The sequence below is a fragment of the Staurois parvus genome, unplaced genomic scaffold (assembly GCF_062004578.1).
Source record: "Staurois parvus isolate SC_StPar_1 unplaced genomic scaffold, SC_StPar_1.0 ptg000548l, whole genome shotgun sequence".
NCBI lineage: Eukaryota > Metazoa > Chordata > Amphibia > Anura > Ranidae > Staurois > Staurois parvus.
In genome coordinates this window covers 7,394,063-7,418,527 of record NW_028318344.1, presented here as the reverse complement: position 1 = coordinate 7,418,527, position 24,465 = coordinate 7,394,063, and the positions used below count along the sequence as shown (strand labels likewise).

The following is a 24,465-nucleotide window of genomic DNA, read 5'->3' as shown; positions in this document are numbered from 1 at the left end:
TGACTTATTTAAAAAAAAATTAGAACATAAACTAAGAAAAGCTTTTTCCCCCAAAATGTTCTATTTTTTTTGTTTGTTTAGCAAAAAATAAGAAATACCACCAAAAAAAGCTCTATTTATGTAAAAATAATGATACAAATTTCAAATGGGTAAAACATTGCATGACTGCCCAATAGTCATTCAAAGTGCGACAGCGCTGAAAACTGAAAAATGGCCTGGGCAGGAAGGGGGTTACAGTGCCTAGTAGGCAAGTGGTTAAAACCAAACACATTAATTACACAGGTTGGGTGGCTGATGAAGGTGGTAATCAAACTCACTTAATGCCTTATCTGCAATAAATTTGAATCAGAACCTGTGTAATTAATTTGTGTTCAGGTTTAAAGGGATGAGGTGATAACCCTAATTTCACGGCCTTTTGGTTGTCTACACAAGAAAGGCTTTACAGGTAAACATCATACATAAAATATAATAAATTCACACATAATGCAGTGAGAAGATTGTTGTAGAAATACATAATTTCAAAGCTTTTCCCTTTTAGGCTTCTAGGATCAATCCTGTAAAAGCTGGGTTTTCTGGAAGGTTGGGCACACTCACACGTATCAGTTCTTGTATCACCACTTCACCGCCCTCTGCTGAAAATTAAACTCAGGTTCTTTTGGCATACAATCATACAAACCAATAATTACTAATTCCCTTTTTCCAGGGGCCTTTATTTTGAAAATATTCTGACCATTCCTTTATTTTCTAGAATCCTTAGCACATAAATTAAATTCCTCGGCCCACTGAGTCGCTTCATCTGTGCTCAACATGCAGAACCGGATTGTCTCAAGCCGTTAACAGAAATGTCATTCTTCTCTCCAAACCTAAATCAAACTTCAGGAGAGCCGATGTTCTGGCTAAATGATAATGTTTTCATGATCTCCCTGCAGTGCATCTGCGGTCAGCATGTTGCCTTTATGTAGTCTGCGAGCAAGGCAGTATAATGAAGCGGTGGTTTGAAGTTCTCAGTGTCATTCAATTTTTGTCACTGCAGTGGACATATAAGTAAAATTGTTGATTGTCCTTGCAGCACAGAGGGGAGCAGAGTCCCATACATACGTGTTTTACTTCCCCTGCCTATTACGTCTCTCATAGTACTACTTTGAAGTATAGAGCTTAATCTCCTCTCTGCATCTCCCCTGCAGCTGAATACGCATGTCACGTAGCAATGACATCAATGAAGTAATGCCTATAAGACAGATGGTGTGAGGTGATCTAGTAGAGAATAATGATACAGTATTGATTTCTTCCAGGAACATTTATATCCCCCACTATATGTCACTTTCCAAAATACAGTCAGCCAGAAGGATCCTTATGTCCCAAATTACAGACGTGCAAGTAAAGCACAATAGCTAAAAGGAATATTCATTGCTTGCTGCCAGACTGTGCTGTGTGTAGATAAAACAAGTTAGTGTTTCAAAAAGTCTTACAGCCATAAATACATAAATTGATTTCTTTTGATTATCTGAAGGTCAGCTTCACCCAAAATGGATATTTCAGTTTTTGTGTGGTTGCTGGCACGTTGAGTCACATATCAGCTTCTTATGCTATCAGGGGGTGTAAAGAAAGTGTTCCCACCAGTGCCGAGTTCATGATCATACAAATACTAAAACAAACCTAGTATGTATTCGTAACTCATAAGTATCTCCTATTGCTCTCATTCCCCTTCATATCTCCAAATTTCTTTTTTTTTTTGCTTCTCTGACTTGACTTTCTGTTGGAGGGTGGCTGTGCCCCACTGTATGTAAGTAGCCACCTCTCGAGATGGACTATGTACTATGGAATTTGTAGTATGCATAAAGCAGTGCACATGACCACAACTGCTTGTTAAAAACAAATGGAAGTAAGTAGGAAAAGGAGAGGTTTGGGAACTCTTGGAGGATGTTACAAAGAGGCAGAAAAACACAGTTAGGGTCCTTTCACACTGAGCGGACCCATTTATCTCTACGCTGATCCCCGCTGAGCAAGTGGTTGACAGATCTGTGTCCACTCTGCTGCTGCAGAGCGAACACAGAGCTGCTCGCTCTCCTCAATGGGCAGTCAGATGAAAACGGACCGCATGTCCATATTCATCTGACCCAATCCGACAGACAGAAGGGGAATAGGATCCCTATCTGTCCCTTTTTGGCAGATAGGATCAGATGTCGTTTGGTGTAAACTGACACATGTCCATTTACACCCACTGTTCCATAGAGGAGATTAGAGGTTCTGATCGGGTCTGCCTGAAACACGGGCAGGTGGACCAGATCAGTACGTCCATGTGAAAAAGCCCTAAGAATGAATGAAAGTTGATTGCAGGGTCATTAGGTGGTAAGAAACAATGAAAGTTGATTACATTGTCATTAAGTGGAGGATGTGTATGGATTATTTTTGGAAAATAGGAATATCGTTTAGTGAATAGTAGTACTTTTTGTCCAGCTTTCATAGTTAACAATTGATCCAGAAGTTGGCAAAAAAAGCCGATTTGCTCCAGTGTATAAAAAAATCCTTCCTTGTCATGCATGCATCCATGTTAACCACTTGCCGCCCAGCCACCGCATATAAACGGTGGCAGGGCGGCGCTCGTAGGCAAAAGCACGTTTTAAAATGGCTGCCTCCAAAACAGGTAGGGGGCGCGCGCCCGCCCTACCTGTCCCACGGGTGTCAGCAGCGGGTGTCAGCCGACGGGTCACGGCCGGTTTTTACCGGCCGGTTTCCCGCGATTGCCGGTGATCGCTAACACAGAGCAGGGCTGCATTGTTTACACACAGCCCTGTTCTGTGTCAGTTCTCTGACAGCTTGTGAGAAGCTGCAGAGTTTCTCTCCCTCGATCAGCTCCCCCCTCCCCCCCCCCGTCCAGTACACACCCCCGCCCCCTTGTAAAACACTCCCCTTTTACTGCAAATTCTAAAAATGTTAACCCCTTCCTCCCCAGTGACATTAGTACAGTTTCAGTGTTTTTTTTTTCACTGATCACTGTATTGGTGTCACTAGGGATGTCAGTGACCCCAAGTCAGTTCCCCCCCAGTGTCAAAATGTCCGCCGCTGTCCCGCAGTCCCACCATAAGTCGCTGGTCGCCGCCATATGTCGCTGATTGCCGCCAAAGTCGCTGATCGGCGCCATTATTAGTATAAATAAAAATTAAAAATTCCAGTATCTTTCCCGCCATTTGTAAACGCTATAACTTTCACATAAACCAATTAATTTACACGTATTGGGATTTTTTTTAGCAAAGACATGTCGCAGAATGCATTTTGGCAGAAATTTATGACTAAATTTGATTTTTACATTTTTTTTTACTGGACATGTTTTATAGCAAAAAGTCCAAAATATTGTTTTTTTTTCCTCAAAATTGTCAGCCTTTTTTTTTATAGCGCAAAAAATAAAAACTGCACAGGCAATCAAATACCACCGAAAGAAAGCTCAATTTGTGGGGAAAAAAAGGATGAGAATTTCATTTATGTACCGTATTGCATGACTGCGCAATTGTCCGTTAAACTAGCGCAGCGCTGTATAGCAGAAAAATGGCGTAAATTGCAGTATTTATACCATAGTTTGTAGACGCTATAACTTCCACACAAAGCAATCAATATACACTTATTGGAATTTTTTCTACCAAAAACATGGAGCAGAATACATTTTGGCCTAAATTTATAACCAACTTTGAGTTTACTATATATTTTTTATAGCTGAAAGTAAAAAATATTGTTTTTCTTCAAAATTTTTGGCCTTTTTTTGTTTATAGCGTGAAAAATAAAAAGCGCACAGGTCATCAAATTACACCGAAAGAAATCTCTATTTGTGTGAAAAAAAGGACGTAAATTTCGTTTGGGTGCAGCATTGCATGACCGCGCAATTATCAGTTGAATTAGTGCAGCGCCGAGTAGCAAAAAGAGGCCTGGTCATTAAGGGGGTTAAATCCTCAGGTGCTCAAGTGGTTAAGTAATGTGTAATTTATTAGCTCTCACAGACAGTACAATATTGGTCCAAGCTCTAGAAAGACTTTAAAGTCAGGATCCACCCAGATTCCTGACGGGCTGCTGGCTCAGCCTCTCAACACATCACTAAGAGCTTGAGACAGCCACTCCCTCCCCCTCCACAGCCCAGTACTCCCGTGAGCGCTGGAGCGGCAGAGCAGAGAGATTGTGACTGACAGTCACCAGCTCACTGAAGACAAAAAACCGAGTAATCAACAGTCTGTGATCACTCAGTTCTTGGTCTCAGAGGTGGCGGGAGACAGATGTAGATCGGATCAATGTTGCATCCACCTAGGTGAGTGTGTAGGTTTGTTTTTTTTACATTCCCAAATTTCTCTTTTAAACTCAACACAGTGGCTAAATGGACAGCACAGAGGCTATATAGTTAGCACTTTCGCCTGGCAGTACTAGGGTCGTTTGTTCGAATCCCAACCACAGCACCACCTGCCTGGAGTTTGCATGTTCTCCCTGTGCTTGCGTGGGTTTCCTCCCACACTCTAAAGACATACTAGTAGGTTAACCGCTTGCCCTTCAGAGGATTTACCCCCCCTCCTGACCAGCACATTTTTTGTGATAATGTGCTGCATTAATTTAGCGAACAATTGCGCGGTCATGCAACACTGTACATAAATGAAATTTATGCCCTTTTCCCCCACAAATAGAGCTTTCTTTCGGTGGTATTTGATCACCTCAGCATTTTTTATTTTTGCACTATAAACAAAAAAAGACTGACAATTTTGAAAAAAGCTATGTTTTTGACTTTTTGCTATAAAACACATCCAATAAAAAAAATAAAAAAATAAAATTTCTTCATAAATTTAGGCCAAAATGTATACTGCTACGTCTTTGCTAGAAAAAATACGTGTAAATGAATTGGTTTACATGAAAGTTATAGCATCTACAAATGGCGGTATATATACTGGAATTGTTTTTTTTTAATACTAGTAATGGCGGCGACCAGCAACTTATAGCAAGACTGCGGCTGGCATTCTGACACGGGGGGGAACTGACTAACTGTCACTGACATCCCAATGACACTAATACAGTGATCAGTGCTAATAAAAAGCACTGACACGGTACTAATGACACTGGACAGGAAGGGGTTAACATCTGGGGCGATCAAAGGGTTAACTGTGTGCTGTGTGTGTTTTACATTATGTGCTGTGTGTGTTTTACTACGGAGACATGCTGCTTTGTATTTCTCTGCTGCGCAGAGAAATACAAAGCGGCATGTCCTTGCTGACAGGAGAGAGACCTGTGTTGTTTACACACAGGTCTCTCTCCTGTCAGCTTTACCCAACGATCGCTGAGTGCCGGCCAGGAATCACTGGCCGGGACCCAGTGATTGACATCCTTACCTGCCAATAGCAGTGAGGGTAGGGTGGTGCGCTGTAGCAGTACTTCTAGTATAGGGCGGCGGGCAAGTACTTAATTGCTTAATTGGATCCTGTCTAAATTGTCCCTAGATTATACACCCCTTGAGGGTTAGGACTGATGTGAATGTACAATATATATGTAAAACACTGTGTAATATTGACGGCGCTATATAAGTAGCTGAAATAAATCAAACTAATTATTTTGCTGAAAGGCAGGGTTTTTATGTCAGAAGAGACCCTATCAGTCTTTTTTGTAATACATGCTTCTTCCTACCTATCATCAGTAATATACACTGGGCACCACTCTGTGCCATGATGAGGTTACTCCCATCCACATGCACAAGTGCCTGAACATAACGAACCCAGAAGGAAGAGGTTGGAAGGGCCTGGGACCAGCTAAGGGCTGACACTGCAGTGCTGGAGAGCTGCAAGTCTGCAATAAAATGCTAATATGCTGTGCATACTACCAAATTATGGCATAATCCTCCTGGAGGCCCATTTAACAAAGAAATAATAATAGTGGAATTTACCTCCACTTTAACTCTTAACCCAGATATTAAATTCTCATCCCAACAGTTAAACAAACTAAGTAAATGTAAACCCTTACCTTGTAATACAACCTATTCAGTTTAAAATAGAAATGAAAGGCAAAATGTTTATGTATAGATACAAAAACAAAAAAAAATAACAAATACCTTTGTCTTTCCTTAGTGACCACATAACCTCTGTTCTCCAGGAAGGAGAAATAGGAGCACGGTGGTCTTCCCAGTGAATGTCTGTGCAGGGGGGCGTGTCAGGACAAGTTTAATCATTGGCAGGGGAGCAGGCTGAGTTCTTGGTGCAGCCAGAACACTGACTACGCTGTGCTCTCATGCCTAGTGTAGTCAGTTTTTGACATGAAAGCAGAGAGACTGGCATGAACACCAGGGATGTCACACGAAGGCAGCAATAGAAAGAAAACAGGATATGTTTTGGTACAGCATGCACATATCAGGAATATGAAATGTTGGATTTACATACTCTTTAAGGCCTACTGCATATTCCAGTGCTATGAATCAGGAGATTCTTGCGGCTTGAATCAGAATTGCATGTAAAAAGACCGCTCAGCCTATATAAACCAAGAAGCTGACAATGGGCGCCACTCGCTTGTAGCTGCACACCACAGGGTTACCTGCTGTTAGGGATGGATGTCTGAGTCTGGACACAGTCAGCTGCAGGGGCGGACTGACCATTTGGAAACTTGGGCACGGTCCGAGGGCCCGGGGTCAGTAGGGGACCCCATGAGATACCTCTGGTACCTTTTTCATAGGCTTTTTTGAGTTTGGGCAAGGACACAGGTGCCCCATAATCCCCTATTGCCCGGGGGCCCCATGAGTTGTCAGTCCACCCCTGGTCAGCTGCATATAGTCTCAGCAGGTAACTGCTTTGTGTGCGGAGTATATGGATATACATGTGCCACAACAATCACAGAATTGATCAAATACAGAAAAATATAACTTTATTGATACATTAAAACATAGAATCATTATAAAATAAACCATTTTTTATATAATCTGTTGAATGACATGATTTTTTCTTCTGTCTCCTTCCCTTCTCCTCCCTCCCACCACACTTTCTGTCTATTCTTCTTGTGATGTGAGAACTTTGGATGCTGTATAAATAAGAATGTTTATATTCTATTGGATAAGATATTATATTTTTATTCATTATAGATGTTGTGATGTGAACCATATCATATAATAATATGGGGAAGTGGATCCTGGTGAAGCATCTGTTTATGGAAAATGCATTGATCCACCAAGCTTTTTAGAACATGCATCTTGTCATTTAACAGAATCTATATAGGATATGGTTTCTTTTTTAATGATTCTTTGTTTTAATGTATCAATAAAGTTGTATTCTATGTCTACATTCTGTGGTTGTTGTGGCACATGTAATATCCTCATACTCTGATCTTCTCGTGGACTGAGTGGAGGTTTTTTATTATTATTATTAGGCTTCATGTACACTGCAGCTGATAAACTCACATTTACGAGCTTTTCTGCATTTTTTTCAGCAGCCCCTGAACTCTCCCTAATGTTTTCCTGTGTCCATGTACACATAGTCATGTGTCAGGCTGTTGAGTTTACAGTCATTTTTTTGAACGCACCAAACTTGTGTTCAGGAGTAGATTTTATGAGCGTTTCAAACGCCAAACGCTTCTAAAGGCGTGAAACACGGCTAACCGCGTTTATAAGTGTTTGCGTCTGGAAATTTTTTTTAACGCTTACATTTCCAGATGCTGTCAAATGCAAAGCATTTTCCCGGTACTCAAATGGACCTGGTACACCATACTTTGAAAGAAAATATGTTAGACACTGCTGCAAAAATTTCTGCACAGAAATGAGCTGCAACACATCCAAACACCACAAACAAAAAATAAAAGAGAGCTAATCTCAACAAATACTGCTCTCTCCAATTATCCCAAACAGTCTGAAATAATTAATAATTTACCATTTTCCAGTGCATTCTGGGCATTTGGGAGGTTCTCCTGTTCTTATCTTTAAAAAACGCTTCTGAACGCAAATGCTCATAAATGCAGCTAAACACGGTATGCAAACGCGGCAAAACTGACATTTTTTAACCTGCATTTTCCTGCTGTCAATTTCCAACGTTCAGAAGAGTTCTCCAAATGCACCATGTACATGGAGCCTTATACAGGATTTATATAACGCCAACAGTTTGCTCAGCGCTTTACAATATAAAGGAAGATAATACAAGAGGGTTAGGAGGGCCCTGCTCCTCGGTGCTTACAATCTAAGAGGGAGGGGCTGGCGGTACAAAAGGTAATAACTGTGGGGGATGGACTGGTAGTAGGAATAGAGGATTCTGTTATTAGCTGAAGGCAGGATAGACTTCCCTGAAGAGATAGGTTTTCAGTGATCGCCTAAAAGTGGGCAGAGTAGGCGATAGTCTGATAGATTGGGGTAGAGAGTTCCAGAGGATGGAGGAGGCTCTGGAGAAGTTCTTATTCTTTTCAATACGCACATATTGGGGATAGTGCCCTGTGTGCTTTGCTTTTACAGCGGACTTCCACCTATTTACACATGACTGGTCTGTCTGCGGCCCCTGTCAGCCTGTCGTACATTTATATAGGCTGAGCAGCCACTGTTATTCACATACACCTGTGATTCCTGCCACCAGAATCCACTGATTCTTGTCACTGGAATCCAATGGATGCAGCTAAATGGCCATGTGAGGGAGGCCTAAAATGAATTCCTAAGATGTAACTAGTTAAGATGAAAACACCCTTAAAGCCTAATGTTTAACTCCTTAATGACAACTGTCATTAAAGTCATTGTACAAATCAGTATTAAATTCCTAAAAGCCAACTAGCTAAAGCTGTAATATAGTTTATGCAAAAATTCTGTCTCTGTACAATATAACCCTTCATTGAGCCGTATCTGTCTGGGGAAAGTGACAGCATGAAAAAATGCAATAATATTCATAGCTCTGCCTCCTCATTTGGCCTCTTCCTTCATTTCCCTCTTATATGGTAACATGTGACCTCGCCGTGTCATCCAGCCGGTACCAGGAATATCTAGGAATGATGTACCGGGTAGACTGGCTGTCTGTGTCTTTTCTCCTCCGTCTCAAACAGCTCCTTCTCTTGTTAGCTTGTCAGCAATGAATACTGGCTGCCAAGGAATAAGATTTACAGAGATAACATTTTTTAATAAGCTGTATAAATGGCGTAACTATTTTTCTTCCACATTTCTAATAGTAATTTGTGATTTATAAAAAAAGTTGTCCTTTAATCAGTGCCTCCTAACATTGGCCTCTAATATGGGTCTAACCTAACCTTTAACCTAATCCCTAATAATAATTTATCTGTTAAAGAAAAGGATCCCTGGAAGCTGTGCCCAAATAAAGGCCTTGTTCTACCCAGTGGGGGGGGGGGATTCGCAAACCTTCCTTTGCCATTGCAATGGAAATTAGAAAGCTAAATCAAAACTCAATCTGGAAGAATACTGACACCAATGGATAAGGCATGACAGTTGAAGAATTTGAAATCGGGAAGTCAGCAATGACAGCCTCCATATGTCATCACTATGGGTTTCTTACAAGGCAGTGGGGTTGATTTACTAAAACTGGAGAGAGCAAAATCTGGTGCAGCTGTGCATAGAAACCAATCAGCTTGCAGGTTTTGTTGTTAAAGCTTAATTGAACAAACTGAAGTTAGAAGCGGATTGGCTACCATGCACAGCTGCACCAGATTTTTGCACTCTCCAGTTTTAGTAGATCAACCCCAAAGACTTCCACTCAATTTACTTTGATAGACATCTCCCTCTGTAACTGTATTCAAAACCTTTACACCTTTAAAAATATTCACTTTTTTTAACCACTTCCTGACGGTGCCATAGCCAAACAATGGCGTGCATCGGGTGCTCTCTGTAATCACTGTGTCCTTTGGACACAGCTGATCACAAATCGAGCTAAAGGGCCAATCACAGCAGTCCTATACCATGTGGTCAGCTGTGTCCAATCAAACTTGCTGGTTTGCAGCATTGCATGACCGTGCATTTGTCAGTTGAAGTAACACAGCACTGTATTGCAAAAAATGGCCTGGTCAGGAAGGGGGGTAAATCCTCTGGAGGGCAAGTGGTTAACTGACAATTGCACTGTCATTCAACACTGTACACAAATGAAAAACTGGCATATCCACACTGTCAGAGAGAGATCTGTGTTGTTTACAAACACAGATCTCTCTCCTGTCATTTGCTACGACGATTGGTGGGTCCCAGCCGTGAATGGCTGAGGCCCACTGATTGGCATGTAAAGGAGCCAGTGACAGCGTGGGTAGGTGGGTGCATGCGCCCCCGACCTGGAAAGGCATAATCACACATATATATATGCACAACCGAACTGCACTGTAGCAGTAAAGCTACAGTGCGAGATCCGCAAGTGGTTAAATGCATCTAAACAAGCCTAAACACGCGTTGCGCACTTGAGCATTAATTTATTTCAATGGCCTGAACAATTTATCTATTCTAGCCAATGAAATTAATTTATTCATTAATTAAATGCGGTACACACTTTTACAAGCGTCAAGCGTTTTTTTGGCCAAAGCACTGCTGGCTTCTAGGGTAGTTAAAAATTATTGTCAGTGTTCATGAGGCCTAAAGGATTTACACACTTTTAGTGCCCTTATCATTTTACTGTTTCCAGCCTCTAACCTAGCATGTCTGTTTCTGAACTGCAGCTTCTTAGGGATATTGCTTGAGTGTCCTGACCAGTGGCTCACAGCTTCCCTTCAGAATATTTTTCATTATTCAGACTCATTCCCTGTATTAATGTAAAAAAATGTTTTGATGTGTATACTGCCCTCTCACCCCCCCCCCCCCGTATAGTTACTTAAGCCCGATCTAGATCCAGCCATGTGCCCATCTGCCGCGGTTCTCTCCTCCTCTCCTGGCTCTCACAGGCTTTGCCGAGAGCAGCGAGACCATTGGCTTCCCTGCTGTCAGTCAAATCCTGTGACAAGGAAGCTGGGGGCGGGGCAAAGCCTTGCTGTGTGTATCTATATACACAGACAACGGGGTTTTGGATTGAGCATATAGGTGTGCCACAATAGGAAGCAGCTCCTTATTGTGGCAGACCAGGAAGAGGAGCCAGGAGCACCAGCAGGGGACCAGAGAAGAGGAGGATGGGGGCTGCTATGTTCAATAATATTGCACAGAGCAGGTAAGTATAACATGTTTGTTATTTTAAACAAAAAAAAGACTTTACAAACACTTTAAGTATTGGTAAGCTGCAATGTTGTTGTTGGGTTTAATACCACTTTAAGATAAATGACAGATATAGAGATAAACAATTCCTTGTATTTTTTTTACCAACTTTCACCCCTTTACTCTATGATTACGAGAGCCTACAGGCCTTCACTGGAAAGCTGCCTACATTGTTATTTCATTATTAAGGCAATCAACATAAGACTGTCAATCTAATTATATCAGCCACTTTGGTTTGACAGACATTGCACATGGGGCTTAAGGCAGCAAATGAAGGGTCCTAAGTTTGACCTTGATTACACGGTACTATGCCAGCTTCTGATACCAATGAAAAAAATATGTTACTAGCCATTCATCTTAATAAATATATAATTCAAGTCAGTAAGTAAATAATATCAAGCATGGCTGCGGAGTGCTCTGCGTCTGTACGTCTTGGCGCAAGTAAGAATTGAAGAGGAGAGCTGTGCAGTGGAAGTAGAGCTAATCCTAATAAGGTGGAGCCCCCTTTTTGGAACGGTTTGCTGGAAGTATCTCCTACTCTGGTATATGCCTGCTTTTGTCTTATACTGTGTATGGAGGCAGATGAGGCTGACCTGTGGAGGAGCTTAAGTCCTTGATTTCAATGCACATATAATATGCGCTTCTGGTGAGTGCATTACAAAGAAGGATTTGTCACGGATTCACGCATCGCTTGACATCATAATAACTTCCTTTGGGCTTTATATTTGGAATTATTTATCATTCAATTTTCATTGATTATATTTACTGGATTGTTCACCTACAGTTGTCATGATACAGTTTTTTTTTTGTCACTTTGCTCTCTATAGCACCATTTTAGGGCACGTCACATATAATACCTATTGTGCTTATTCACTTACAGTCACCAGTTATTGTATTCATTTATTCATTGTATAATGCTATAGCATTGAGCTATTGATTATCATCTATTTCAGTGGTTCTCAACCTGTGGGTCGCGACCCCTTTGGGGGTCGAACGACCCTTTCACAGGGGTCCCCTAAGACAATCAGAAAACACCTATTTCCGATGTGTAAAGAGCAGCTACTGTGTAGAAAGCAGCTGCTGTGTTGAAAGCAGCTACTCTGTTAAAAGCAACTACTGTCTTGAAAGCAGCAGTATTGGAGGTAAAACGACACTCATGAATTATAATTACTGGGTAAATAATTTTATGGTTGGGGGTCACCACAACATGAGGAACTGTATTAAAGGGTCACGGCATTAGGAAGGTTGAGAACCACTGATCTATTTCTTTATGAGTGCTGCACTTTCTTTCCTTTTTTTATCATTTTGAGGATATAGTGGGTTATCCTTTTGTGCAAGCTGCTGTTTTTGCCTGTGCGCTCACTATATACCTATTCTTTCCAAGTAAATAATACCAGTTTATTATGTCAATAACATTCCAAAGGGAGTAGTAACAAGAAGTGGGACCTTTTTGACTTTGACTCTGCTAGGCTGGTGAACTGACGTGTTTTAGAGCGTACCCCCTTCTTCAGAGCTAGCAAAAAGATCAACAGACCAACAGAGGTGCCTTGTACATTTGTTGGGTCATGCGATTACTGAACTGCGCGGTGTCTCGTGATTGTAATGCTTTTGTACCTTTTACCTTTGTAAGCACCCATTTTGTTATCTTGAACATTTTATACGATAAATCTCTGGTAATGCACTAGGCATTTGCATCCTCCTGTGTGTTTTCTTTACAGCGTTATACTGGATTCCCTGGTCTGAGGAGCGCTGAACAGGCTGAGCATTCCTGATATATGTCCTACTAGTACCTTTTACAGACTATTTTATATTCTGACTGTGGTGGTGCATGCATTAGTGTGACATAATAGTGTGAATGTGTTCTTAGATACTATTTATTATTATTTATATAAAAATATGTATTATTTATTGATTATTTTTATTATATGGCAGACTCTATATGTAACTGTTGCAAGTACAACAAAGATAAGATCAAAATGCACTGCATGAATTACGAGTATATTGCCTATCTGACCTTGGAATGTATTGGAATACTTGAAGAAAGTTTTAATTCTTCAGCAATTCAAAGGGAATTGTGGACCGATCTGCCTAGTCTGCAGCCCCACAATACCTAACACGATCTACTTCTATATTCCATTCTTTGCCACTAATCACATCAGTCAGCAATATCTTGCTGTTTCCTAAGCAGCTGTCAATTTTAATGGTGCTGAGTTGCTAGCGGTACACTCAACCTTCCTTCTTACCCAGCATGGACTTGGGACCAGCCGAAGCTCAGGCTAGTTAAACTGCTGGTATACATTTAAACTGCAGTACAAACCACAGATTGAACATACAAACTTGGGAATATAGTGTTCACTCCCAAGTACTGTACATAGCACCCTAATACTGCAATTTAAAGTGTATATAAACCCAGGAACAAGGTAATATATTGCAGCCTACCAGTCCTTAGATGAAGCAGCTGTATTAATTTTTTTCATTCTTTTTTTTTTTTTACTTTATTTTCACCTAGTGTTCTTCTCAGAAACATACTTCATACAATATGGTGACATCTCTTACTTAAATTACTGTATCTATAGAGGAGCAGTGTTGTCACACTAGGACAGGACTACAGACCACTCTACCCATTCCTGTTCTCTATATTATAGAGGGAGGATGTTCTGTGGTTCACAGAGAGAGTTGGGAACAATGCTAACTGATAACACTCAGCATTTCAACATTTCTCAGATCACTGGATTTCTGAAGAATCAACAGGTATTTTTTTGCACTTTTTAAACAGGTATAACAAAACTCTTTAAATGGTATATTTGTAGCACTACCTCTTTAGGAGTTGCTGAGTTTTGGGTCCCCCTATAGTTCTGCACAAGCAGGTAACACGTATTTTCATGTACATAGACAAAAAGGTCTTGAAGAGCTCTCCAGCCCTCCTGGTGTACCACCTCAGAACCCAGCTGAATCCTCCTCTTCACTCAGCAGCCTGGAGGGAATTCCTGGGCAAGGGGACCCAGAAGTTGCCACTTTAATAAAACAGTCCCAGATGAAGAGCTAATTGGGTTCTTCACCTGACTGCCCTTTCCCCTTATCTGGCCCAGGGGTGTAGGATTATTCTCTTAGTCCTCTCCTGCGAATTTGGTGAGTTGGCTCCTTCCCTGCTCCACAGGTGGTCCTCTCTCTGGGGATGATGAGGCAAAGAGATCCTCCTTTCAGCTACTGCCTGCAGGTAGGCCCCTCTCCTGGGCCCCCTCCCATGCTCTACTCTCCAGTCTTCACTCCATCTTCCACCAGACACTACAACTCTTGCTGATCAGGCACTCTCACATTTAAGGGCAGTCCTGACCCCATGCCAAGCCTCCTGCTTAGGGATTGGCCAAGATCCCTTAAGTATGCAGATCAGCCCCCCCCCCCCCCACACACTGCTTCCTAAAAACTTCTCAACCTTCTAGAGCCGGGGGAGATACCAGGGAATTGACCTGCAGAGCACTCAGCCCCGATCTAAAGTAATCTGGCTGACTCATCCCAGACTGCTATTCAGCCTCTATCTAAAAAAAACTAACAAGCTCCCCCTGGCTAAATCGGAGAGGCGCTACATATTTAACAGAGCAAAATGGAGCAAATAAGTTTGTTTTTACAATTTTCATACACTATAAGAGTGGTAATAACTATGCTATACAAGTATTGCACTGAAAATTATACAGATATAAAAGGTTTAGAAACCTAAAAGCACCATTTGCTACACTTACTTAGCTTAACATGAATACGTGTACATAGCTAGATCTGCATTATTCTGTGATAATTTCTTGATCAACAATTTGAAAAGGCTTTTTCCTTAGAAGCAATATATTTTCATTTAATAAAAGTGTTTAATTAGTTTTAGGAAGAAATGAGCTTGCTGTGATAAGAGGTTTATCATGGGCCCAGATGAGTAATTGTTGGGGAATAATTGCATTGTTAGTATGCTCCGAGTAAAGAAATGAAAGTCTTCATTGATTTTAAGGAGCAAAGCATTATCATAACCACAAACTTCTTCATTTATTCTGGGCTCAATAGCAAGTACAGAGTTTATTAGGAGGATATATTATAGATCGTTCAAACAACTGGATAATTGTGTGAAGTTAACAGATTAACGCAGATAAAGAAATGTTTGCATCCAGCAAAACTGGCATATGCATATGCCTTTAGCAGCTGGAGGATAAGTGATGGGCTACCTGTGTAACTAAATTAGTGACTTAATGACCAACGGTATTCAAATGAAATCTGTTTGTACTGCCAAATTGATCCTAAAATGCAGCTTCAGTATTTAACTCATTTTTGACCAGAGGGAATTGATGCCTAAAGCAAATTGCGCATAACCAAACTATTACTCGATAACTGATTTAAATACCTAAATTACATATATATACAGAATTTGCCCCACAGCTTAGTAAATGAAGTGACGTTCTACTGACTTTCATCATCCAAACACGTGCATGAAAAATTCAGTTTTTTTAGCTTTGTTGCATGTTGCTGGGTATTCTTCACCAAGTGAAATGTCATCGCATTCACCAAGCTTGCAAAGTGCAACTTCCTCTGCAAAGTGAACAGCCTCTTTGCCTTTAGTAAATCAACCCCTATGTGTTTGTTGTCACCCGCTTTAGTATTAGACTAATGACACTGCATTGCAGCCTAAAGGTGGCAGTGCTTGTTTGCAGCCTTTTATGTTTGTAAGGGATCATATAATGAAGATATGAATGCTTCTTTACAGCAGATATCACATTATCAGGATCCAGTCTGATTGGATCCTGACTGTTAGTGGGGACCACAGCTGTAGGTGGCATCTGAGATTGAGATGCCAACAGCCATGCAAAATATTTATGGCTCCCAAAATAATAGCTGAGTGACTATTATTCTTGTACCACCACTGACCAACTATACCACAAATTGAGTATAAGGAAAGGTTAAGCTATTAACTGCCTCCCTATTTTTTTGATGCAATCAGGTGACAGCAAAACTCTGGCTTGTCTGTGTAAACAACAAAAGAAAAAAATTCCCAGCTCAGCTTGCTAACCAGCCTGCAAACAAGCTGAAATAACCTGTCTTACAGCATGTGTTAAAAACAGTAGTTAGGAACTACAGAATATCGGGGTGCCGTGGCGAGCTCTGCACCTTATGCATGTATTTAAATGTATGCTAACTTACCACTGTTTTAACGTATACTGTTAAACAGGTTAATTTGGTTTGTTTGCAGGCTCTTTGGCAAGCCAAGCTGGGAATTTTTATCTTTTGTTGTTTGACATGCATCACCCTTCCATGTGCTCCTTGCTGTGAAGGCCAGTTATAGACTGGGACAGTGTCCATTTTCTGTACTGTTGAATTGTTGGTGAGGGGGCGCACTGGACACCTTAACTGCCATTGTGCTACATGCTGGGTGTTCAGTGCACTCCTATACATTTAAGGAGGAGTGGGCTCCCTCAGGTCTACCTGCCCTTGGTCTATCCATTTAATAAATGTGCCTCTACTATGGGAGCTCTCAAAATTTGTAGAGTTAGGAACTACAGAATATCGGGGTGCTGTGACGATACTCTGTAACTTATGCATGTATTTGCAAATGTGTGCTAACGAAACCCTTGTTTTTAACGCATACTATTAGACAGGTTAATTCGGTTTGTTTGCAGGCTGATTGGCAAGCTTAGCTGGGAATTTTTCTCTTTTGTTGTTTGGTTTGACATGCATCGCCCTTCCATGTGCTCCTTGCTGTGAAGGCCAGTTATAGACTGGGGCAGTGGCCATTTTTTGTACTGTTGTCTGTGTAAAGGTGGATGGCCAACAATACTCTGAATTCCATAAAGCAATGACATCACCCACCGGCACCCACTTCTTTAGGCCACAGTCAACACTCAAACTACAGCAACATTTGCCTAACCCATCTCAAACTGAACCCAGGTATGTCCATCTCATCCCTAGTCCTGGGGGGCTTTCAAGGAGGAAAGACAGCTGCAGGTTTCTAAAGGAGGTAGGGTGGCTAAGGGGCTCTTTGGAGATTTGAGAGAGAAAGGGGAGCTCTGGGGCTGATTTTCTACCCCCTCCCTCTATATATTTACAGGTTAGATTTCCTTTTTAGCACTGTGCATTATCTGAAATGAAACTACCTCTTTTTGCTGTCTCCTGTCATGTGATGTGTTACATGACAAGGGGAGACAGGAAGACAGACAGTCCACCCTCAGTCTCCAGTGGGTGGTTATACTGAGAAGGAAGTCTGTTCTCAGTGGGTGCCCCATCTCTCTTCTCTCTTCTGCCAACAATAGGCTGCCATTGGAGGAAGGAGTGGGCAGAATCCTTCCTCCAGCAGTTAACCCAGACCCTACTGTCTGACAGGAATGACACTGCCGTAAATTAGCAGACAGTCGGTGCCTAGTAGCCAAAGTGAAACCTTGGCATCTCTGGAAAAAAAGCCAGCAAGTTTCCAGGCATGGTCATATAGAGGTCTCCTGTATCATCTGCAAAGCATAGTTACAACTGTGGAAAAATCATAAAAGATAGGTATTTGCAGTTTTGGAAGCACTAACGGTTTTTCTAATATGTAGCAGAAGCTGCATTTAAAAAAAGAAAGGTTTAGATCCTCTTGAAGGAACATATATCCTTTAAATACCTAGCAATTGCCTGTTTCTTGGCCTTAGCTTCAGTAAGTAAAATAACTAGGTAACTTGAACTAGACTCTATAATGCAGTTTCTACCCATGTTTCACTCCACATTCAGCAGAGCCTAAGTAGACATGATACAATGACAGTCCATGTCTTCCTTTGTTCACCATCCAACTACCTTCAGATATATGTGTCTGTCCTCTTTGTACCAGTAAAGTCCAATAAAAATTTGCGTTTGATGTTGTGTATATCATTGGATGTGGTACAACATTAGCAGTCTCATATTTGATATATAAAATTGGAGGGATCCTGAGGGGTAGTTAGTATGACCATTCCAAATACCAGTTAGGGAGACCCTCTGATATAAGATAATGAATAAAATTAAATTAAAGTTCAGAACAATGCAAGATGTATTACTATACAAACATTGCACAAAAAAAGAGGATTTTGAGCAAAGGTGGATGTTTACGTTTATTAGTCCATATGGTGTGAAATGGAAGATCACCTGAACCTTGCGCCATCTAATACGGTTCACTCAGCAACGAGCTTTATAGAGACAAATAAGAGGGCCAAGACTCAGGTGATCTTGCCATTTACATCAGTTAGGTTAAGACATTTATACATTGGCCTTTACTCTGGAGTTTAGCATCCCCATCTTTTTCACTATGTTTACATGCTGAGCAGAGAATAGGCAGCTTGGAGAGTCAGCAATTGCAGCTGGGAGTATACAGGCATATTATCTACAGGGGAGCAGAGGACTATTTGTTTTTTGGGTATTTTGCCAGATTAATATCTAAACGTCATATTAAGTTAATATCTTAGATTGATAAAACAAGGAATAGAATTCACAGTGCAAACAGTTGTATGTTCTATAGACAGAAATTTTTTTTACAATAAATGTTCTAACCATCCTGTTATTACAAGACCTGAGACTATTTTTTCTGTAACCTGTCATTTGTTATCAGTTAAGTAAATGTTATTTTTTATTCTTTTTAATTGTTTGCATGTGTGTGTGTGATTTCACTGGTACTACAGTATGTCAAGAGATTTAATCATGTATATTATCCGTTTCTTTGGGGTTACTGCAAATTAATTTAAAGAAGAACAATCATTAATTTTTTCTTATTGGCTCTACCTGTCGTGGGAAATGGTACATATAGTTATGTAGCTTGCCAAGTCTAGATCTGAATTTCGACCTGCTCTCCCCCCCCATCTCCAATGTGCCAAATCTGACAACATTTTGAAAGAAGACATCATAACTGCATCTTGTCTTTGCTTGGACCACTTTCCCGAGACTACAATAGTGCAGACAAGGTGGGGTTTATTTACTAAAGCTGGAGAGTCCAAAATCAGACTCCCTTCTGCATAGAAACCAATCAGCTTCCAGGTTTCATTGCCAAAGCTTCACTGAACAAGCTGAGGTTAGAAGCTGATTGGTTTCTATGCAGAAGGGAGTCTGATTTTGGACTCTCCAGCTTTAGTAAATAAACCCCGGTGTGTCAACCTCCTGTCTCTCTGCATTTCTCTTGCTACAGATGTCTCGGGTTTTTGTAAATGTCTGCTTTCCTTTTCTGTGTTCCACATAGAGTGACTAAAGCTGGCCATACACGTCAGTTTTGTTTTTGTTCAAACAGTGGGTTAAATGAAAAATAAAAATAACTTGTCTGCCCCATCCACATACTCAAAAAAGGATGTGGGAATGCTATCCGCTGAGTCATTGTATTCTGATGGTACACAGATCAAAATATGCTTTCTATTCAAGTCTATAGCCTACAGTGCTGATCGAGTGAAAAAATACTAACAGGGCAGTAGAACAGAAGTTGTTTGGTAGATTAACTTCTGTTGAACCACAATGACCACATATGGATTAAAATTCAGCCTGTCCCTTCTGACCCGGCCAAATTTAGATCCATTACTAGCAAAAAAAGTTTAAATAGTGCTACCTTTCCTAGTAAAAGAAAGCATAATAAAAGGTTAATAGTAGTAGTAGTGATGAGGCACCAGGCAATAATGCAAAACTATTACTTTGTCCTTCATGGCCAAAAAAAGCGCAACTTTGCTTAAAAAAAGTTTAGTAGCTCTGTTTGGTTTTAGTTTTAACTTTTGTTGAACTTTGAAATACTTTTAATAATCTCATCCCCAGTAACAAAGATTGAATGAAAAAGACAACATATATTTATTTAAAAGCAAGTTGTGCCATCTGAGGAACTTTTCATTTTAGATGACTTACTCAGAACTCAGATATTCATCGTTAACTGTCTGTGGCAGTTTTGACATTTCATGTTAGTCTTTTATTTTTGACTCTGGGTTTTATTAAAATTCTCTGTTCTCTATAGGCAAACACAATTCTCTGGGTTACTGGAGGGCAAAAGGCTTTGGAAATCAAAATATGCTTTCTATTCCAAAAGCAACAGCTGTCCATTATCTCGCTGCAGGTCTATGATTTAAGATTGTTATTTGTTACATGTCCTTGGCAAGCAGTTTTGTGATATTTTGGACAACTGAATTAATTAATGTTTGTCCTTTTATCAAAGTACTGTCAATATTTTTTTAATTTATCATTTGACTTCTGTCCAAACAATCCCCCATTTGATTTTTGTTTCTTGTCTCTTCTGTCTTTGTGGCTGCAGACCAAATGTATTGGCTGACCGAAGTTGTAATGAATAAAATAAGGTTATGGTATGCAACCACTTGTTAGCATATAAAAGGTAAAACTAAAGTGATATCATTTATTTATTAACTATTATTAGATTTAATATATACATTTCCTAAATTTCCTTATCAAGTGCCACTCTAAAGTTTAAATTGAGCTAGATAATACTTGATAATACTTCAGTTCTCCACGCAGTCAGTGGAGAACTGAAGAATTGTAGTGACACTTTATAGAGAGAGGTACCATTGTCAATATATACAATGGCACAGGGGCGGACTGACCATTTGAAAACTCAAGCAGTGCCCGAGGGCCTGGGGTCAGTAGGGGGCCCCATGAGATGCCCCTGGTCCCTTTTTCATAGGTTTTTTTGAGTTTGGGCAAGGACACAGGGGCCCCATGATCCCCTATTGCCCGGGGGCCCCATGAGTTGTCAGTCCTCCCTGCAATGGCTTTAATGTAAATATATGCAAAACAGTAATACTAAATCTATACACAAAATATTGCAGCAGGGCAATGGAAAGCTTTTTTTCAAGCATATTATTTATGAAACCAATAATTGTGTCATTGGAACAATATTTGTAAATCTTTATCTCTTTGCAAAATTATATTTTTGTGGGGTTTTTTTTGCACTGTTAAATGTATACTAATAAGCTATGTTTTTTCTACAAACATACCATTTGCTTCAACACTAAATATTGTGCTAAATATGTAGAGATAAAACAATACATATTCTGCATTTTAATATACATTCAATAAACTAAAACACTTGTATTAAATCAATTTTTCTAAAGTATACATTTCTGGCTTACAATTGCAATTTTATTAAATATCACTCATAGGGGTCCATTTATGAAAGAGAGAAAAGCCGAGATCCTGATGATCACAGCTGATCTCTCAGGTGTGCTAGTTTATGAAGCTGAGGTGAGGAGCGGAGAACATTTTCTTCACTTCTCATCACAGGACGCACCCTTCTTTCATTCACTTTCACAGAGATGGCCAGTTTATGAAGGTGAGACCTGAATTACGTTTATGTATATATGTATATTTGTGTTTTATATATACTGTACACCCAACACTCCATGCCCAAAATGGTTCAATTTGGCTTTTTGGGCCTTTTTAATGTACATTTTGGTGCAGTTTTTAATGAACATATTGATGCTTTTTTCAACACACATTTTTAAAAAAATGTGTGTTGAAATTTACATATCTATAGTGGTGCTTTTTTAACATGTATTTTGGCTAATTTTTTACCTTTTACATATTTGTGAGTGTTCTGGAAACACATGCAAAATAAATGTCATGGTTGCGGTGCCATTATCTGTTTATGGCACCCAAACATGGCTAGCAGATGTGCTGTTTGCCAAGATGCGCATAAAAAAAGTTAAAAAGTGCCAAAATACATGCTAAGAAAAGTGCCAAAGTGAGCGTTACAAACCACACCAAAATGTGTCTTAGAATAACTTTTACCAAAATGTGTATTTAGAAAAGCGCCAAAATACATATTAAAAAGCCCACACCAAAAATGTTTGTTAAAAAATACAGTATGTTAAAAAGCAGCAAAGTGCACATAATGATGCCAAAATGGGCAATAATAAGGAGCCAAAGTATAAATTTAAATAACGTGCCAAAATGTGCATAAAAAAGTATCAGTGGTCAGTGCTTATCATTTTCATGTAGTTACATGATCTTTTTAACTTTGGTTTCACTGTTTAAACTCCGGTGATCTGTAGTCACATAATTATCACATGCAGCCCTCCCCCTTCTACACAGATCTCAGCTTTTCTCAGAGAAAGAACTTCTCCTCTCTTCTCCTTCTTAGAACAAATGTTCTCCGCTTCATGAACAGGGGGACAGAGAAGACGATTTTTCCCTGAGTACTGCTGAGAACTGAAATGAGATAAATTATCTCTGCTTAATAAACATATACCATAGTGTAAGTAATTATCATTATAATGCTTCCACCTGAAACTGCAGTCATTATTTCCAAGAAATATCACCAGCACTCCAAGATTTTTTCTATCTAGGCAACAAAAACACTGCCTGGGATTTAAAAAACTAGAAATATAAAAAAATGATTGTACTGTTGGAAGGCCCAAATGATAGCTATACACTATATCTTAATTAAAAGATAAATACCTTAATGTACATTACCTGTGTAGGTTTTCATTCCCATGTGTAAGGTTTGGTGCTCTACAATCATTGTTAAATTCTGGTATGAATCCAAAGTCTTTGTATAGAGCCTCTGCCCCTTTTGCAATGATGGCAACTCCATTTTGGACTCTACGATGTAAGTCATCTTTCCAGCCAGCAGACAAAACTGTGAACAGACCCACGGGCAAATGCTCGGGCATGTAATCTGTGCCACCCAAGTTGGTTCCCACCATAAACCATATGTAACCAGGTCCGGTCAGCCCAGCTTCTCGTGCAGCCTTGAAAACCCCATCTGCTTCATCCTTAGAACAGTATAGAAGACGCACTTGCACTGTTATCTCTCTCAGTTGTCTCTTGAGTTTGGCACCACTGGGATCATCAGTCAGATTGAGGGTCAGAACACCTCGATTTTCCCAGCCAATAAAACTGCTGTCAGTAAGTAGCTCAATGTAATCCACAAAGTCTTCATAGCCAGGAAATAGAGTAGTAATAACCGCAAATGCTGTCCAATCATATTCCTCCAATACCTCAAAGATGACTTGAAGTTGCTGCTCTGTGGAGGCTCCAAGCTGCAGAAAGGTTGAACCTTTTTCCTGTGATAAAAAAAATAATATGATAGGTGAAAACCAATGGCAAATGCCAATGCAACCAAAAAAAGGGCACGAAAAAGAAATAACAGCTGTCTTTGAAAAGTTACATGAGAGAGGAACAATACATACAATTTATTTTGGGTTAAAAATAAAGAATTAAAGAATTATAAAAAGCAGATAGGGATTGAGAATGGCAGAAAGGAAGGAAGGAAGAAAAAAAAAAGAGTGAACAGAACAGAGGCATTAGTCGTGTGCTGGAGTGATTGTGACGTAAACCCAAATCTCACCAAGCATTCACCCTATATAAATCTGCTTTCTTCACATACAATTCCTCCCTTCAAGCTGCCAAACAAGCCTACTTTGTCACTCTCATCAATAGCTTGTCATCCAGTCCTCGCCGTCTCTTCTCTACTTTTAATGCTCTACTTTCTCCACCCAGTACCTCACTCACTGCTCACGAGATTGCAAATCATTTCAAAAACAAGATTGATGCACTTTGTAGATGCATCGCCACTGCACAGACATCCATCCCACTTAGCATACCTTATACTAAACCTCCCTCAACACTTTCCTCTTTTGACCTTGTTACTACCGAAGAGGTCACTAAGGTTTTCTCAGAAGCATGTCTCACTACCTGCCCCCTGGATCCTGTCCCCTCACAACTACTACGGTCACCCTCTTATTCCATCCTATGCTCCCTCACTCACATCTTCAATCTTTCCCTCTCTACTGGTGCCTTCCCCTCCCCTCTAAAGCATGCACACATCACTCCCATACTTAGAAAGTCCTCCCTGGACCCAACCAACCTGAACAACTTAAGACCCATCTCCCTGCTGCCATTTACCTATAAACTCCTAGAACGCTTAGTCTACAATCGCCTGAGCTCCTTCCTCACTGACAACAACCTTCTTGACCCTTTACAGTCTGGCTTTCGCTCACTACACTCCACTGAAACTGCCCTACTAAAACTCACTAATGATATACTAACAGCTAAAACAAATGGCCACTACTCCATACTATTACTACTTCACCTCTCTGCGGCTTTTGATATGGTTGACCATCCCCTCCTCCTCAAAAAACTCCACTCTCTTTGCCTCTGAGACTCTGCTCTCTCCTGGTTCTCTTACCTATCGCAGCGCTCCTTCAGCGTTACCTATAACTCTGCCTCCTCCTCTCCACTTCCTCTTTCTGTAGGGGTCCCTCAAGGTTCCATCCTTGGACCCCTTCTCTTCTCCCTCTATACCTCCTCCCTTGGTCACTTGATAAACTCCCATGGCTTTAAGTACCATCTCTATGCTGATGACACACAAATCTATC

The 24,465-nt window shown here is 40.4% G+C and overlaps 1 protein-coding gene across 1 annotated transcript in view; it reads right to left on the bottom strand.

The window, feature by feature from the left end:
• Positions 1-24,465, bottom strand: part of GRIN2D (glutamate ionotropic receptor NMDA type subunit 2D) — a 526,055-nt gene that overhangs the window by 464,800 nt on the left and 36,790 nt on the right. The window contains exon 2 of the mRNA XM_089690985.1: positions 22,559-23,151. Within this exon, the coding sequence (XP_089547111.1) occupies positions 22,559-23,151 (593 nt within the window). The remainder of the gene's footprint in view (positions 1-22,558; positions 23,152-24,465) is intronic.